General features: G+C 38.8%; 1 protein-coding gene across 1 annotated transcript in view; it reads right to left on the bottom strand.

Annotated features, from left to right (window-relative positions):
• LOC110153345 (polyamine-transporting ATPase 13A3-like) overlaps positions 1–17,313 on the bottom strand; it is a 33,094-nt gene that overhangs the window by 6,176 nt on the left and 9,605 nt on the right. The window contains 16 exon segments of the mRNA XM_020917219.2: positions 1,787–1,944; positions 2,553–2,677; positions 5,268–5,388; positions 5,983–6,133; positions 6,217–6,336; positions 6,974–7,124; positions 7,315–7,376; positions 7,848–8,036; positions 8,585–8,742; positions 9,701–9,868; positions 11,246–11,377; positions 12,095–12,167; positions 13,369–13,503; positions 13,738–13,807; positions 15,197–15,280; positions 15,358–15,428. Coding sequence (XP_020772878.2) covers positions 1,787–1,944; positions 2,553–2,677; positions 5,268–5,388; positions 5,983–6,133; positions 6,217–6,336; positions 6,974–7,124; positions 7,315–7,376; positions 7,848–8,036; positions 8,585–8,742; positions 9,701–9,868; positions 11,246–11,377; positions 12,095–12,167; positions 13,369–13,503; positions 13,738–13,807; positions 15,197–15,280; positions 15,358–15,428 — 1,968 coding nt within the window.

Raw genomic sequence — 17,313 nt, forward strand, 5'->3', positions numbered from 1 at the left:
AGTCATCAGGAATAGCAAAAGAAAGCGTCTTACATGCCTCCCAGAGTTCATCAAGATTCTTTGGTTTTGCCTTCCATGCTTCCTCTTTCATTCTACCCCAGACATGCTCAATGATGTTCATGTCTGGTGACTGGGCTGGCCAGTCCTGGAGCACCTTGATCTTCTTAACCTTGAGCAACTTTGATGTAGAGATAGAAGTATGTGATGGAGCAACATCCTGCTTCAAAATTTGACCCCTTTTATGGTTGGGAATGTAAGAGGAGCTAATACTTCTTGATATTTTAGGTTATTGATATTTGCCTTCCACCCTGCAAATGTCTCGCACACCCCCAGACTGGATGGAACCACAGACCATGATTTTTCCGCCACCAAACTTAACTGTTTTCTGGGTGAATCTTGGATCCATGCGGCTCCAGTAGGTCTCCTGCAATATTTGCGGCGGCTGTGATGTAATTCAACCGAGGATTCATCTGAGAAATCCACCTTCTGCCACTTTTCCAGTGTCCATCCTTTTAGCAGGCTGTGGGCCTTGGTAAATGCCACACGGTTTTTTAATTGCCTTTTGTTTAGTGCTGGTTTCTGTGCACTGATTCGACCATGGAGGCCATTTCGAGACAGAATTCTACAAACTGTTGTGGTTGACACAGGGACTTGAGGTGACCAGGCCTGGTGGAGTCTGCTGCAGTGGAAAAGGGGCTGGCCTTGGATTTTTGAATCAACAAACGGTCCTCCCGAGCAGTTGTCTTGGGGGTCTGCTGGACCTGGGCTTGTCAAAAACATCTCCAGTCATTTCAGATCTTTTTCTTATTCTTTGTACTTGACGCTGAGACACATTGAAGGTGTCACCACCTCAGCAGTGGATCTGGTCTTCAGCCTCTTGATAATTAACGCTTTGGTCTCAGGGTGGATCTTAGGCATGTTGTCAGAGGTCAAGTTGCAGTTGATGTGAAGGGTCTGGTGTGCTGGGTTCTTTTTATACACACCCACTAACTGATTGATCAGTAACTGATCACAGGTGAGGCTGTAATCTAGGATTGGGTGCATCATATGACAAGGCGACAAGACTTTGTCGCCTTGTCATATGATGCATCTGACCTTTCTGTGTTCATTAAATGATCAATCTTTCTTCAGTGAAGCAAATTTATTTTAGTATATTGAGCATAATCTGGGAGGGTTTTAGCTTTCATATGAGACATTTCTAAAACCAATCGATTAATTTAAAGTCAGGTTATAAGCTTTTGTTTCTACAAAATGGATAAGCGACAAGACTTTTGTCAGGGACTGTATAGGAAATCATTTAAATATATCACTTACAGTCATGGAGGAAATAGAATTTTGTTGCATTATCAGAGTAATAATATTCTAAAACAGTAGAATTTTTGTTATTGAGTGCTCCTTGACTGTTCGTAGGATTTGTTCTTTCAGATGAACATTTGAATGAACATGAACATTTGATGAAATGTTTTATGAATGCCAAAAATGTTCGTAAGAATGCAAATACAAATTTAACTACAAATTTGTTCAAAAAGAACGTTTCATGAATGGGGCCAGCTGTCCTGTTGTTTGTAATGTGAAAGATAAATTGTGATCATTTGACACATGAGAAAAGAGAACAGCAGTAGTTTTGGCTGCTCTCTTTCAGACTGGTACCTGTGTATTCTGCTGGTACCTGTGTATTCTGCTGGTACTTGTGTATTTTGCTGGTACTTGTGTATTTTGCTGGTACTTGTGTGTTTCTGTTGGTACCTGTGTGTTTCTGTTGGTACCTGTGTGTTTCTGTTGGTACCTGTGTGTCCTTGGTCTGGGGGCTGTGGCTGTAGTTCCAGCTGATGCTCGCTGGGTGAAAATCTTTTGGAGGAACAGCGTCTGCGATGATCACGGTCTCATGAGCTCGAATCATTCCACAGTCTCTCGCCACAGAGATGGCTGTCAGCATGTTGTCTCCTGTCAAACACATCACACTATGTAAAAAAAAAAAATCTCTTGTATATATCACAAATACTAAAAAACACCGTTAACATTCAAAATAATGACAAAGTAAAAACAGAGATGACATGTTTTACAATGAAAGCCTGACCCTACCATTGTTTACCTTCAGTCGAAATAAATAGTTAAAGCCCCATTTCGGAACATGTGTCTTATGTCATATTGTGGAATATTATAGCCAAATCTGTGATAAATCAAAAGCACATGTGTAAAAGTCCAGTTTCTACAAGTATATTTGACAAATTTTAACCCTTAAAAATTTGAAGGACCAACGTTAAATAGTTTTTTAGATACAGCAAATCTGAAAGTGGCTCCTCGGAAAACTCTGGCCAAAATAGGTCAGGGCAGAGTTGACAAAATATTTTTTTATGACAAAACTATAAGGAGTTGGGAGCTAAAATTCGGGACTTGTGTGAACCTCCTCGAATTTTTTTCAGTCAAATCTGAGACGGTTGGGTGGGGGCATTCGAGATTTGGCGTGGAATGACCCCTATAGCATTGAGTCCCTGTACTTGTATTGTATTATAATTTATTATATTGTGTTGTATTAGATTGTATTGTATTACCAGTGACCATGAGCGTGCGGATGTGGGCCTGGTGCAGGTCTTTCAACACTCCTGATGTCTCTTCTTTGATCTTGTTCTGCATTATGATCAGGCCCAGGAACTCCAGGTTCTGCTCTATCACGTCTCTGTGACACAACATGTGGGATTACAGATGAGAATACATTTGGCTCTGTGTCAAAGCATAGAAAATCAGACAATAATATTATACACTAATACTAAAACTAGAACTGAAACTAGATACTCATATGAGCAGGTATCAATACTAAAAAGTCTCATACACAGGACAGAATGAACCTTTCTTGAACAGCTTTAGAATGATCTGGAGCTGTATCAGAACAAGTATAAGAGCACATAGACTCATTTTTGCCAACTGAGGGATTACACAGATATAAGACCACATGGAAATATAAAAGAAATTACTATCATTTAACACTGAAACTCACATTATATTGTCTAAATAAAAAGTGTTTTTATTATCATCGTGGTACCAGAATCAGTACTGAGTATCGAGTCAATTCCTTAGTATCAAAATCAAGTTTGACATGTTGGTATTGTGTACTCAAACTGGACCCCAATAATGAGATACTTGTGAGTGAACTGTAAGCTACACAGTACATCATACCCCTGTGAATCAATACTATTAATTAATTGAGAAGGGACAAGATCTCGTGCCACAAGATCTTGTGAGACAAAACTGCCACGAGATTGTGCACACAGTGAGATTTTTTTTCATGTTTTTACATTTGGATTGGATACAAAAATGGAGTTAAGTACTGGTGAGTTACATTGTTTGAAGAAGCTGTAGTCCCAAAAAGCACTGCTACAACGACAGCAAAAATATGACAAAGTAAATCAAAAATGGTAAAGTCAAAATTGGGAACTGGATTGCACAACTTATTTATCATAGATCATATCTTGTGTGCCGCCTCGTATTGTGGAAATTGTATCTTGTCTCATAGCTTGATTCATCAGCCAGTTTCACATGGTGGAAACCTTGCAGCATTAGGATTCGTTCACTAGACGGTAAGCGGGTACTTTGTTTTATTTAACCAATCGCTGCTATTTGGTCGTGACGTATGTAATGCACCGCTGATGGGACTAACTGGTATATTAAGCTTTTCCCAAATCCCGTAGCCCGAAGGGCAATAACGTCTTTCCCCTTGATAAAATTCACCAAACATTCTCTTTGTTCCAGCTTTAAATCCTCGATCTCGGGAATCGTTGCCAACACAGAATGTATGACTCTTCGCTGATTGGCTGGTGCCCAAACTCACACTTCCAGGGTTTTTGCAAACTGTCTAGTGTATTCTGATTCCTGACCTAGTCACTGGAGAGAAATGAAATTGAGTGCAGACACTAGGTGGTGCCAGCCTGACTCCTCGTCTCTTCCCTATTAATTAAATAAACAACATACATTTACATTGTCGGGAGAAAAACATATAGCCTTCTAATCACATTGAACTCTCTCTAAACTTGTACTTAATAAATCAGATAATATCTCCTCTGTGACTGGTGCCAACTCACTGTCACTCTTCATGACAGATAGTTACAGATAATGACACAGAGAGACATGTTGGGACTTGTTTGTTTTCATGATCGTGAGATCAGGGAGAACAGTACACATGGCATTACACATGACATCAAGTACACATGACATTACACATGACATAAGTACACATGACATAGGTTTTCATATTTTTCTAATTTTGACTTTGGTGGGATTACACAAAGGAGTACTCATGGTAAATATTTATCAAAGTTTTACATCAGTTAAGTCAGAGTTTGTGGATAATAAATAATTAGCTAGGTCTGTTAAACTACAATGAGTCATATTTTGTATAATCAATGTAGAACCACTCGTGCACGAATGAAGGATTTATCTTAAAGAGCCCATATTATGCTATTTTCTGAGCTATGTTATAATATTGTTTCCTCATCAAAAACCTACCTGGTAAAACAGGAAGTGCTCCACTGTGTTTTTAAACTCCATACACTCCACACACCTTCACAAGAATTAATTGGATGATTTCAGCACTGGAATAGCCAATCTCAACTGAACTAGAGGTAAAATTTAAATGTTAACTTGAAAAGTACTGCTTGATGACATCACAAGGTGGAACAGAGCATTTTGAACTTTAGAGACGTAGACAGGCTAGTGTTACTCAAACTGAATGAAACAAAATGCAACTCCATGTATGCTTTGATGAGGTAACAACATTACAACATGATTTAAAGGTGCATGGTGTAACTTTTTTAGTGGACAGTCAAATTTCTCAACAGAGATGTTATTGCTTTGTCTGAAATATTCGACAGTATGATATTAAACCTTTCTATCTTCATGAAGACCAAACCAGATCAAGTTACAGGTCAGATCTGTGGAGAGGCGACCCCACTCACAGTCAGAATTCCTGTTTTTCTAGGTATTTTTGAGGTATAAAACCACCTGTAATTGATTAAATGTAAGGTAGAGCTGTTTAATGTCATACTGCGGAATATTCCAGGCAGAAAAATGACATAACCATAGAAACACATAATTGACAGATGCAAACCAAAAAGCGACACAGTGTACCTTTAAAGTTAATAAGAGTAAATTTTGCATAATAGGAGTTTTTAGTATCATCATGTGAACTATGTTTTATTGAAAAGAGTAATCTAACCTGCCATATGCACACTTTAAGAGAAACATGTAGAAGTGTATAGAGTAAAGACAGAGACCTGCTCAGAGCCTGGACCTTGTGCCAGGACAGTTTGGTCTCCAGCCGCCTGTGGGCCAGAGCGATCACCCTGAAGCCCTGAAGAGTGTACGCCTCCAGAGTCTCAGTGAAGTTCTCCGGGACTGTAGCGAAAAACACACAGAACAAAGAACAAAACAAGTGGGTGAGTATGTGGAGATTTCTCATAAAAATGGTGAAAAAATCCAAAATGACGGGCAACTGAAACAAAAACAAAAGCCGTACTTGTATATCTCTTCACAAATATTCAAAATAATACAAGTTACTGTAATGTTCAAACTCTGTCCATTTTTTAGGATCAAATTCATCAAATGTCACCCTAACCATATTACAGTTTCATTTTTAACAGTGAAGATTATTTAGTAAATCAAAATCATGATTATACAATATAATTTTAAGAAGGAAAATATTATAATATATATACGGTAATATATTCATTGATTATAAAGTGCTTTTTGGTCACATTAACATTTAGGAAGTGGGAGTTCATAAAGCTGCTCACCTACTAGAGGAATTCTAATCTTTTAGACAGTGTGTATCAAAGTGATTTAGGGAGTAACTGCTGTTTGTCATTTTTGTGAATCATGAAAAATCGAGAAATCGTGATGTTTCTTCTCACATAATTCTGAATATTGATATTGTGAGATCCATGTTTCATTCACATTTCACTCATTTTAGCGTCTGTGTTAAAGTCAGACCTGTGTGAGGTTTGCACAGACTGGCCACGACCTCTGGCGCCCCCTTGAGGAAAGCGTTCATGTGTTTCTTGCCGAGCCGCCGCACCACCACAGTCATCCTCTGCAGCGCCGACGAGAACGGGAACTGACGCACGATCCCGATTTCACACGACTGAACAAAACAAGACGAGTCACAAGTGAAGAGACGATGACACAATGTTTAGCAACGCATGGTTTTGTGAAGATAAAACCTACTGATGTCTCTGTGAGGTCGCCCAGGTCTGTCTCCATGGCGACGTGGTTGGGCGGCCGCACCACAGTGGGCATTATGGGATTGTGGAGGGCGGTCTCTTCTTGGGTGGGTTCCTCCAAGACCTAAAAATAAATGTCAGATAAAAAATGACCAAGGATAGATTATAATATTATTGTGGCCACACTAGCTTGTCAAAACCTGATCAGATCTCAGAAGCTAAGCAAGGTTCAAAGTTCAAGGTTCAAGGGTCTTTATTTGTCATTAAAGCATGAGAGAAACACATGATGAACGAAATGTGTTTCTCAAGGCCCACTGGATTAAAAGAGAAAATAAACAATAATAAATAAGCAACATTAAATGGTTCATTAAAAGCGTCTAACAAGTGGCATGATGAGGTTTTGAAGGCCAGTCACTAAGCAAAACAGGCACTGGACTTGAACTAGTGGGTGAGAAGTCCTGACCCACATCTGCCACCACAGATGATCACAGACAGTGTCTAGATGGCTCCATGGGTTTCTGTTAGGTGTGATCAGTCCAGTTGGGTCGATGTGCCCTGGCACTGGAATGTATCTGAAAGTTACTGTTTCACAAAATATCTAATCTGCTAAACTCTGAGTAACTGGACATGCAAATACGAAACACAATGGACTGTTACATAATCCAAGGACACAGAGACAATGATTTTACATGATGCAGTATGATTAGTGTGTGTGTGTGTGCGTGTTCTTGTATGTGTGTGTATAAGGAGCAGTTCCTCACCCAGCCTGTGGCACTGAACATCTTGAGGTCCAGGGGGTCTCCAGAGAGCTGGCCCTCGATGGTGGTCAGAGAGTGACAGGACGCCATACAGGCCACGAACGGTGAAGAGCACAGGGCTTCAGTGTTCACAGACGACTCAGGGGCAAGAAATCTACAACAGAAAGAAGACTGTGCTTAAAATCATACTAAACCTGGTGAGGAAAGCCTTCATTTTGTCGTGTTATTGTGACTTTTTTAGTATGGATTCCTGCTCAGATGAGCATCTGATTTCAATACTTTATTTAGTAAAAGAAAGTTTTCTAAATGATTTTGAAATATTTTCTAAAAGACTTCAGGATTACCTTCTTTCCTCCACTCGCTGCACTCCCCACAGGTCCAGTCCATCCTCAGTCAGAGTCCCAGTCTGAAATCAGTGATCATTTGAGAACATTTTAATTCTGTTTTAGTCTGTCTTTTGATTGAAATTGTTTAGTCAACAAATATTATTTTTTGTTTTAGTCAATGAAAATATGCTTATTTACTCTTTAAATACTTTAAACAGACTGAGTCAACCAGATAATACATTTTTTATTTAAATTAAGACAAATTGAAGCCTTGGGATAGAGAAATGTAACTTGGACCTCCACTCGTTCCTTTTATTCATTTGATTAGTTTTCATTATTTGACAAAAATATTAGTCTCCTACTTTTAGTCAACACAAACTGTACTTACGTTTGTATCTTTTTTTGGTGTCATACTTTTAGTCATTATGATTACTTACTACTTATTACATGTTGGTCAGCAAAAATACAACCTTGACGGAAACAAATGTACTGAAATGACAAAATAAATAAATAAATTGATGAACAGATCAGACACATGAGCACGAGCTGACCTTGTCGAAGCAGACCAGATTGAGCTGTCCACACATGTTGATCCTTTGGGGGCTGATGCAGAAGATGCCCACCCTCTTGAGGCGGCGCTGGGCGTACACGATGCCCGCTGTCATGGCGGCAGGCAGAGCAGGGGGCACAGTGATGGTGATGATGTCTAGGGACTTGATCACGATCAGTCGAGGTGGAACCTGCAAACACAAGTGGAAGAAGAGCTCAATTAGTTTATACATTTAAAAGTAAGATTATTAGTGATATATTTTTGTGCAGAACAGTTTAACAGAAGATAATGATGGATCTGTTCATTTTGATTCTATTACTGCTCATTTGATTGTTTTCAAGTTGAAGTTGGTATATATAGGAGATAGATGAAAACAAGAAATTTCAGAGCAATGGTGCCTTCCGGAGAGTAATCTGAGTAAATTACAACTTTGAGTGAGTTCATAATATCATATGTAAAAAATGTGTTGATTCTCAATAGTTTTCTTTAAATATGTACTATGTAACTTTTCTAGTGAGTAGTCTGCCACCTTTTTGTGTCCATGGAGATGGTATTGCTTTACCTGGAAGTTTTTAACACACTGAAAATTGTTACTATGAGCTGCATCACCTCTCCACAGATCTGATCTGTAATTTGAACATTCAGGTAAATCACATCTCCATAGTCTCAGATGGAGAGGTAGCAGAGCCCCAGCCAGAAAAGTGGCATCTTTAAGCCATAAGTTAGAGTTTTCCCCACATTGTTGATGACGCTGAGGGCCACAGTGTAGATGAAGCCGATCGCAGCCACTCCCACCAGACACAGCAGGAACAGATAAGCGTCTCTGTACAGTTTGAAGTCTGTGGGTTTGGGGTAAAGGATGGAACGCACCAGCTGACCCTTCTCTGTACTGAAGCCTGTCAGACACAGAGGTACAGTTAAATCTGTACTATTTTAAATTGTATTATAATTATAATGATTAATTATTAGAAAATATTATATATAATATTAATATAAATATGAAAATATTCAAATATCAATCACAAGTAACGTCTATGTTCAAAGAGGGGGTATTATGCAAAATCAACTCATTTGTTCCCTCATCAAAAACATGCCTGAAGAGGTTTTATATGTGATCCATGCCTGTTTGAGTAATCTAGCAATCTCTCCCAGGCCCTATTTGAACCCTCCTTATGGTTAGCTGTAGCTGATTCTGTCCGATATTCAAGCCACAAGCCTACGTCACCCATGCCCCCACAACAATTCTCCATAAATATACAGAAACATGATACAAAACAATAGACTACAACTTCACAAACCTGATGCGATGTGCAGTAGTTTCAGTTGCAGTTGTGTAATGTAATGATTGTAATGTGATAGCGCTCTGAAGGGGGAGTGACTGGTATTTTCAAAACATTAAAAAATAAGATGGTGATCTCAATACGTGATGTGTTAGTAGTTAATATCCCATAGAAGTGTGATGTCCCCTCTTTAAAGGTGCACTGCGTAACATTTCTAGTGGGGGGTCCACCACCTACTTATCTCCATGGAGATGTTATTGCTTTGTCTAGAACGTTCCACAGTATACATTAAACCTATCTATCATGAGAGACACAAGCAGGTTACAGCACAACACCACATTACAGTTCAGATCTATGGAGAGTCACACTTATTCACAGAAGGAATTATTGTATTTTTGAGCAACATAAACACTTGTAATGAATAAAGGCTCTCTGAATATGTTTAAAGTCACACCATGGAGCATTCCAGGCAAAGCAATAACATCTCCATGGAGACAAGCAGGTAGAGGAGCCTCCACCAGAAAAGTGGTGCAGTGCGTCTTTAAATGACATGACAAATATGTCCAGTCCTGACCTGTGCGCACCACCACAGCTTTGACCATCTCTCCGGTGTAGAAGCGCGTCTGTATGACCTGAGTCCCACAGAACAGCGTGTGGCGTTTGTGCTGTTCCAGGCTGTAGGTCTGTGCCCCCTCCTCTCCTGACCTCGGAATATTGGTCTTTGTCACCGGGACACTCTCTCCTAAAAACAACAAGAAACCATCACAACATAAAGCATTCACACTTTGCATTTACACTGATCAATAGGAATGGGACAAGATGTTTGCTCCATGTGAAAAATGATCTTGGGAAATTTTTTTCATCTGTTTGTATTGATGAGAATTGTAAATGATGAGGCCAAAATTGGAAACTGAATCTGACAATTTATTTATAAGGAGTTAAATAAAAATATTTCTCATTCTGGTGGACTCATATCTCATCTTGCTTCTGTACTTGAATAGATGCATCGTGCATCGTGCAATGCATACTGGGAAGGATTTTCCAAAAAAGTGAGCATCAAACCGCCATGTTTGTTTTCTCAGTGGGATGCGTCTATTGACAAAGTCGATCTTTTCTAGTCTTTTGAACCATATCACTTTTGTTTCTGGTTCTGATATTGTCATATTTTAGTTTTGGGGATTTGGACATTGTAATTGTGTGGTTGTTGGATCCTAACAGTGGAAAACGACTCTAGAAATGGGCTTCGGAAGTTTGCGAACTCCATAAATTCAAAAGGGAATCAGATCTGTGTGACTGCAAACCTCCTTTTTTGTCTTTCCACAGGAAGGATGAAAAAGAAAATCTTTGGCTGCCTAAATCATTCCGAGTTTGCAGTGAACATTTTGTATGTGGAGCGCCATCAAAGAGGAATCCCGTTTGTTAATCGAGAGGTGCAGAAGACAAACAGGCTGAGCTCGCACTTTCTTGTTCTTGTAGTTTTCAACATCACGTCTTGGTCTCTTTGCAGTGGAAGTTGTTTCTTGGCAAACAGCTGGTGCTTTACGCTTTGGCGTTGACTTTTTAAATTCGTAACCAGGGTGCAGTGAGGGATCGGAATTTTGCTTTGTTGGCGCTCCACATTCAAAGTGTTCGCTGCAAACTCGGGATGATTTCTTAGGCAGTCAAAGGTTTCCTTTTTCGTTTTTCCTGTGTATCAGTACTGCCCATTGCCTTCGCCTTTCACTATTTTTCAATTCCGTTGGGAAGAGAAACAGTTTGAATGGAGGTTTGCAGTCACACACATCTGATTCCCTTTTGCAGTTATGAAGTTCGCAAACAAATTTCTCAAGCCGTTTTCCGCTGTTAGAACATCCAACAACCACACAATTACGATGTCTGAATCCCAAAACTAAAATATGACAATATCAGAACCAGAAACAAAAGTGATATGGTTCAAAGACTTGAAAAGATCGACTTTGTCAATAGATGCATCCCACTGGGAAATCAAGTGTGGCGGTTTGATGCTCACTTTTTCGGAAAATTTCGCAATGCACACTGGGAAATCATTCCCAGTGTGCATTGCACAATGACCAGAAGTCCGAAATTCGTGATGGATGTATTGCAGCAGACTCCTGTTTACCTGTGAGCATGCTCTCGTTGACAATGCAGGTGCCCTGGATCAGAGCTGCGTCACACGGCATGATCATCCCATTGGCTGGAATCGCGATGACATCACCAGGAACCAGGTCTGTGGACATGGCCTGCTCCACCTCTGTCCAACAACAAAACGTCAAGCAAACATGTCAAAATTACTGTCAAACGCTTGTCTCCATGGAGATGTTATTGCTTTGTCTGGAATGTTTCCCAGTATGGCATTAAACCTTTCTATCTTCATGAAGACCAAACCAAACCAAGTTACAGGTCAGATCTGTGGAGAGGTGACCCCACTCACAGTCATAATGTCTTTTTTTCTAGGTATTTTTAAGCTATAAAACCCATCTGTAATTTAATACATGTAAATCAGAGCTGTGTCATGCTGTGGAATATTCCAGCCAGGGCAATGACATATCTATAGAAACAAGGGGGTGACGGACCCCCAACCAAACAGATACATAGTGCACCTCTAAGGGAACACAGGCATTTCCTCCTTTATTTTAAAGTCTAATAACTTTGATATTTTTTGCCTATGTAAGTTTAAAAAGAAGGTGTAATCCCTCATTTAGTCAGGCAAGGTTCAATGTAGAGAAGATTTCAGCAGTATATAAATGTATGTTTTTGAAGATACATACGTACATCTTTAATACTTTACTTTAACTAATTGCCTTAAATGAATTAGTGCAAAACCATATACCACATAACCATACCTATACAACATCTTCAGTAATTCATCAGTTAAATCTGCACACTGTCTATCCATGTGTTTTGTCTTATTTGCTTTTGTAGACATATATAAATGAATAATAAAATAATAATAATGGTATGTTGTTACCTTTATCTCCTCTGCAGACTGAGACCCGCACCACACTGTGAGTTGCCACCATGTCATGTAGCATCACATATTGCTGTAATGAGGAAAAAAAAAACATGAAAAGACATAAAGTGTTGGGCTTAATTTGATGACATATTAAAAAGTTCTGAACTGTTTGGCCTGAGTACATTTTATATATCTTCTCAATATCTTACAAAACTGTACATATGGAGCTGCTGGAGCACTTCAAACGAAATTGAAACACAGTTGTTAAGCTGCACAGTTGTTAAGCCTGGTGAATTTTACTTTAAAAACACAGGGGAGAATGATTCTTTCAATTTGGCAGCATGTTTCACTGCTGAAAGCAAATGTTTTAAACCCCAGAACCTGCAGAAAACCCTGGATCAGTGCTAGTGCAGCCTCTGCAGCTCACTGAAGTGAAGTCTAGAGGTTCTGATCTTTCACATGAGCCTTGGCCTGTCCATACACTGAGAATGAGAAAAACTTCCTCTATCTGTGTCCTCTATCTGCGGGTGAAGGTTAAGGCATGGGCAACACAGGGTCAGTAGTGAACCTTTTTTTTTTTTTTAAACACTAAGAGCACAGGCTACATACCCTAATCCTACATTTAAACCACAGAGTGAGTCAAAAACAATACCAGGTATTTTTGAAGTGCAAGCATCATTAAAGCATGATCACAGTTAGTTAGTTCACTAAAGAGATTCTTGTTCAACTAAAAACATGCCCTGCAGATCCATTAGTTGACTAAAAAGAGGGTGTTGCAAAAACTCTCTAAACTATCTCAAAACTACCCAGACAGCACTAATAAGACTACACCTGCATGGGAGTTTGTATCTGTTTATGCAGAAAACATTACAAGGAAACTATGTATTTATATAAAAACAGATGAACTTGTGACTCAGCCGTATAACACATACACCAACAACAAAACAACACAATACACCCTGACAAACTGACTTTTATTATAATTCCAACTGAGACTTTTTGACTGCTTTTTACTCTGTCAAGTTTTTATACTACAAGCATGGTCATCTCCACTGTCTGTCTCACTAACTTCCCCATTCTGCTGCATATAAACCCTCGTACAGGCCTACAGCTCCAGCCACTATAGCTTCCGCTTTGCACTTACAACAGACTTCAAAGTGTTTTCCAGTGTTTTCTACACACACACTTATCTGTGCAGTTCTTTGGTCTAAACTTTGACCTGCCTCAGACAGAAGCCCGGCTCAGATGAATGAGGGGCTTTCCTGTTGTGAGGTCAGCGGGGGACTCACTCGTTTGATGGTATAGAGAGAGGCAGCGATGGAGATCACAGACATAAGCACGATGGCTGAGGCGTAGTAGTAATAATCTTCAGCGCTCCAAAGAATCACAGAGAAGAGCTGGAAAATGTAGAAAGGGTTCAGCACCTGTGGGAGAATATCCGAAATAAAAATAATTTAGTTTTTATTATGTAAAGTCAATTAATTAAGTCAATATTTGGTTTATTTGACAAAACTAAAAACTGGTGGATATTTGGATCTCATGTCTTTTCAGAAGAGTGTATAAATAGATTTGATATTTTATAGTTGAAATACTTACCATACTTAAAGCTGTACATGAGACATTAGGTTGAGAAACCATGATCTGGGGTTCAAACTCACCTCTTTTATGAGCAGTTTGAAAACAGACGGGACTCTCACTGCAATCTCATTCTCCCCAAAGAACAACCTCCTGCACCAAACGCAAAACGAAGTCAACTGACAGCGGTTTTTACAGAGGCATTTCATTTGGACATGTTTTGATGCTAACTGTGAGCCATCATCACAACTGTCTGTCCGTGTTGGTGGTTTGAATCAACACTGGATCAGAGAGGTCATTGAAATTCTTCTTTTTGCACACATGGGACCCCCTCTCCCAGAGACCACCGGGCAACAGAAGCTGGGGGCGTGGTCAGCCTGGCAGATCAGACTGACCACGACCAAGGAAGTAACAACAGTGAAGTAACAAACCCAAGGAAGTAACAACAGAGGAAGTAACAAACCCAAGTAACAACAGAGGAAGTAACAAACCCAAGTAACAACAGAGGAAGTAACAACACCAAGGAAGTAACAACAGTAAAGTAACAACAGTGGAAGTAACAACACTAAAGGAGTAACAACAGTGAAGTAACACCAAAGAAGTAACAACAGTAAAGTAACAACAGACGAAGTAACAACACCAAGGAAATAACAACAGTGGTCGAACAACAAGCAATGACAGTTCTGAGGATGGCTCACTGTTAACAGTCAAAACATAACAAGATTAATACATCTCACAAGTGGTGGAACATAACACAATAAAAGTAGTAAAGTATTGTACTTAAGTATACAGTTTTAGTTATCTATACTTTAGTCAAGTACATTTGAATGTGGATACTTTTTACTTTTACTTCACTGCGTTTGAGTGCAGGTATCTGTACTTTCTACTCCATTATGTTTTGAACTGGACTGAAAAGTAAAATTATTTTTACTATTGTGTGAGACCTGCTGAAAAGGCTGAGGGTTTATTTTGAACACATTCATAATCTGAGCAAAACAAAAATACACAAATGAAAACAGCTAGAAATAAAACTATCAATTCAGTCGTTTCAAAATTCAGCACAAATCTTTAGTAAAATTGCTACATTTGAAGCTTTATTAGATCTCAAAATCTGTTCAAAATACTTTTACTTTTTACTCTTGAAGTACATTTTTAAACAGGTACTTTAATACTTTTACTCCAGTAGATTTTTTTCATGTGGTGCTTTTACTTTCACTTGAGTATTTTTTTTCACTCCGTTATCTGTACTTTCACTTAAGTAACAAAAGTACTTCGTCCACCACCACTGCATCTCACTTATAATCTATCTGATAATAATAAGAAAGAAGTAGAGAATAAGAAGCTAACTGTCGTACTCGAAGATGAATGTTACAAAAGTAGGTATATACACTTTTCTTATTGTACTGCAGTGAAGTTGTTGTACTTTTTAATTGTTCTTCAGCTAATTGTAATATATATTTTCTATCCTACTTTAAAAGACACTCAGAACATGTATAATAAGTTCTTAGGTTGTGTGTTGTGTTGTTTCAGAGTGTATATGACCTGTACTCCTGTACTTGTTTGGACAGCCCTGTGTCGTGCTCGGAGTGAATCTCTGCACAGCTCACCTCCACATCCTCCAGACCTCTACGAGAAAACACACAAAGCAATCACTACTGTAAAATACTAAATACTAGTACAAGTGTTTAATATGTGACGCTTACTTGTAAAATTCAAAATTCTGTAGCCCTTCGTTCCAGTAGTATTTTATGCTGTGGTGCGTGAAGTAATAAATCTGTAATAGAGAAGATAAAAAATCATGCAAAATGGCAATTAAAAATGTAATGTAAAAATATGATACGGTATTTTTAGTGAGCTCATCATATTGTTTTTTCTGTTTAATGCTTCTTTTTGGTCACTTTTCTCCACTCTCTCCTCCTATTGTTGAGCCTCTCTTAAGTTCTGAGTGAGTGACAGTTCTGTTTCAAATCACAGTGAAGTATCATGGGTTCAATTAACCACGGGCTCTTAATGAAAAATAATAAAGTAACTACATAATAAAATCAAAATCATGATATAAGCTGTAAAAAAATTGCGAGAATATTTTTTTAGATAATTTCAGCTAATTCAACAGAAACTAATCTTTGACTTGAGAAAGAGAGAGAGAAAGAGAGGAAGGACCCGCGCCGCTGAGCACCGTGTCCGCCAAGCACGTTTGGGTGACGGTGTCACGTGGAAACAGAGGGAGGACCCAAAACGCAGGACTGCTTCAAAATATTTAATGACAAATAAAAAAACAACAAACAACAAAGGGCAGAGGAGAACACAGGGTATAAATGGACACACATGAATGAGACACAGGTGAGACACATTAGGGCGGGGCAAACAATCAACAACAACAAACAATCAGGAAGTAAAACTCAGAACGACAAGCAGACAAAACAAATGTCAAAATAAAACACAAACTACAACCACTACAAAACATGAACCATGACAGACGGTTGTGCAGGGTGTGGAGCTCTTTCATCTGCGTTCACCCGACGGTCTGCGCGGGCACAACTCCGGGTCGTTCAGACACCCTGGTTCTGCTTTAGTCCTGTTTTAGTCCTAGTTCAGTCCTGGTTCAGTTCTGGTTTAGTCCTTAGCTGTTGAGGCGTTTGATAAAGGTAAACATTAGCCTAAGTTAGTAAGAGACGCTTCCATTTCGGCAGTATCAAATGTTTTGTGTGTCAGCTACTGCCCCCTGCTGGTCAAGTACATGTCTGTATTTGTGGATTTGTTTGAGTTTGTGGATTTCTCAAAATGTCTCAAAATGATGTCATACCATCAGTGTTTTGAAGGTGACTTTTAAAATGTATTCCCCTACAGATTACAGATTACATACCCCAAAATGTAGTTTGTAATGTAATCCATTAAATTACTTAAAGTGAGTAACATAATCTGAATACTTTGGATTACTTGATTTGCTGTAGAGAAGCAAAGACTCGGATATCTTCACATAAGAAGTTTTGTCTGCTAAAAGAAAATAAAAAGCCCAGACTTTCCTTAACCGTCTTAAAAATATTATTGATAGAAGAGGAGGAGGCATGTCCACGCAGCATGATTTAGTCCTGGTTTATCTCTAGTTTAGACCTGGTTTTAGACCTGGTTTAGTCCTGGTTTAGTCCTGGTTTAGCTTTAGTTTAGACCTGGTTTAGTGTCCGGCAATGAGTGGAATTACTGAGAAAAAAAAAGGGGGGGGGGTATAGCCCAAAATGTGAAAACAGGAAAATACCGCCGTTTAATCCACTTATTTCAACAAAGTAACTGTAATCCAATTACCACTCACTGAAACAGTAACTGTAACTGAATACAGTTACTCATAATTTGTACTCTGATTACGTAACTCCGGTTCATGTAATCTGTTACTCCCCAACACTGCATACCATAAATCGGTGGATTCGTGTAACTGGTGATCCACAAATGCGAATCACATTTTACAAACAGAATTTTTAGTTTTACAAATAAGATTATTTTTTGCAAATGAAACAAGATATATTTACAAATATACATCTATATGTAAATACCAAAATACAGGTTACAAATATTAAATTGGCATTTGTGGATATCAAAACACATGTACAAATCAATGACTATTTGTAGATCACGATCTGTGTATTTGTGAATATTAATGAGACAAA

Source organism: Boleophthalmus pectinirostris, unplaced genomic scaffold (genome assembly GCF_026225935.1).
Source record: "Boleophthalmus pectinirostris isolate CB_2022bp ecotype Guang Dong unplaced genomic scaffold, ASM2622593v1 HiC_scaffold_16, whole genome shotgun sequence".
Lineage (NCBI taxonomy): Eukaryota > Metazoa > Chordata > Actinopteri > Gobiiformes > Gobiidae > Boleophthalmus > Boleophthalmus pectinirostris.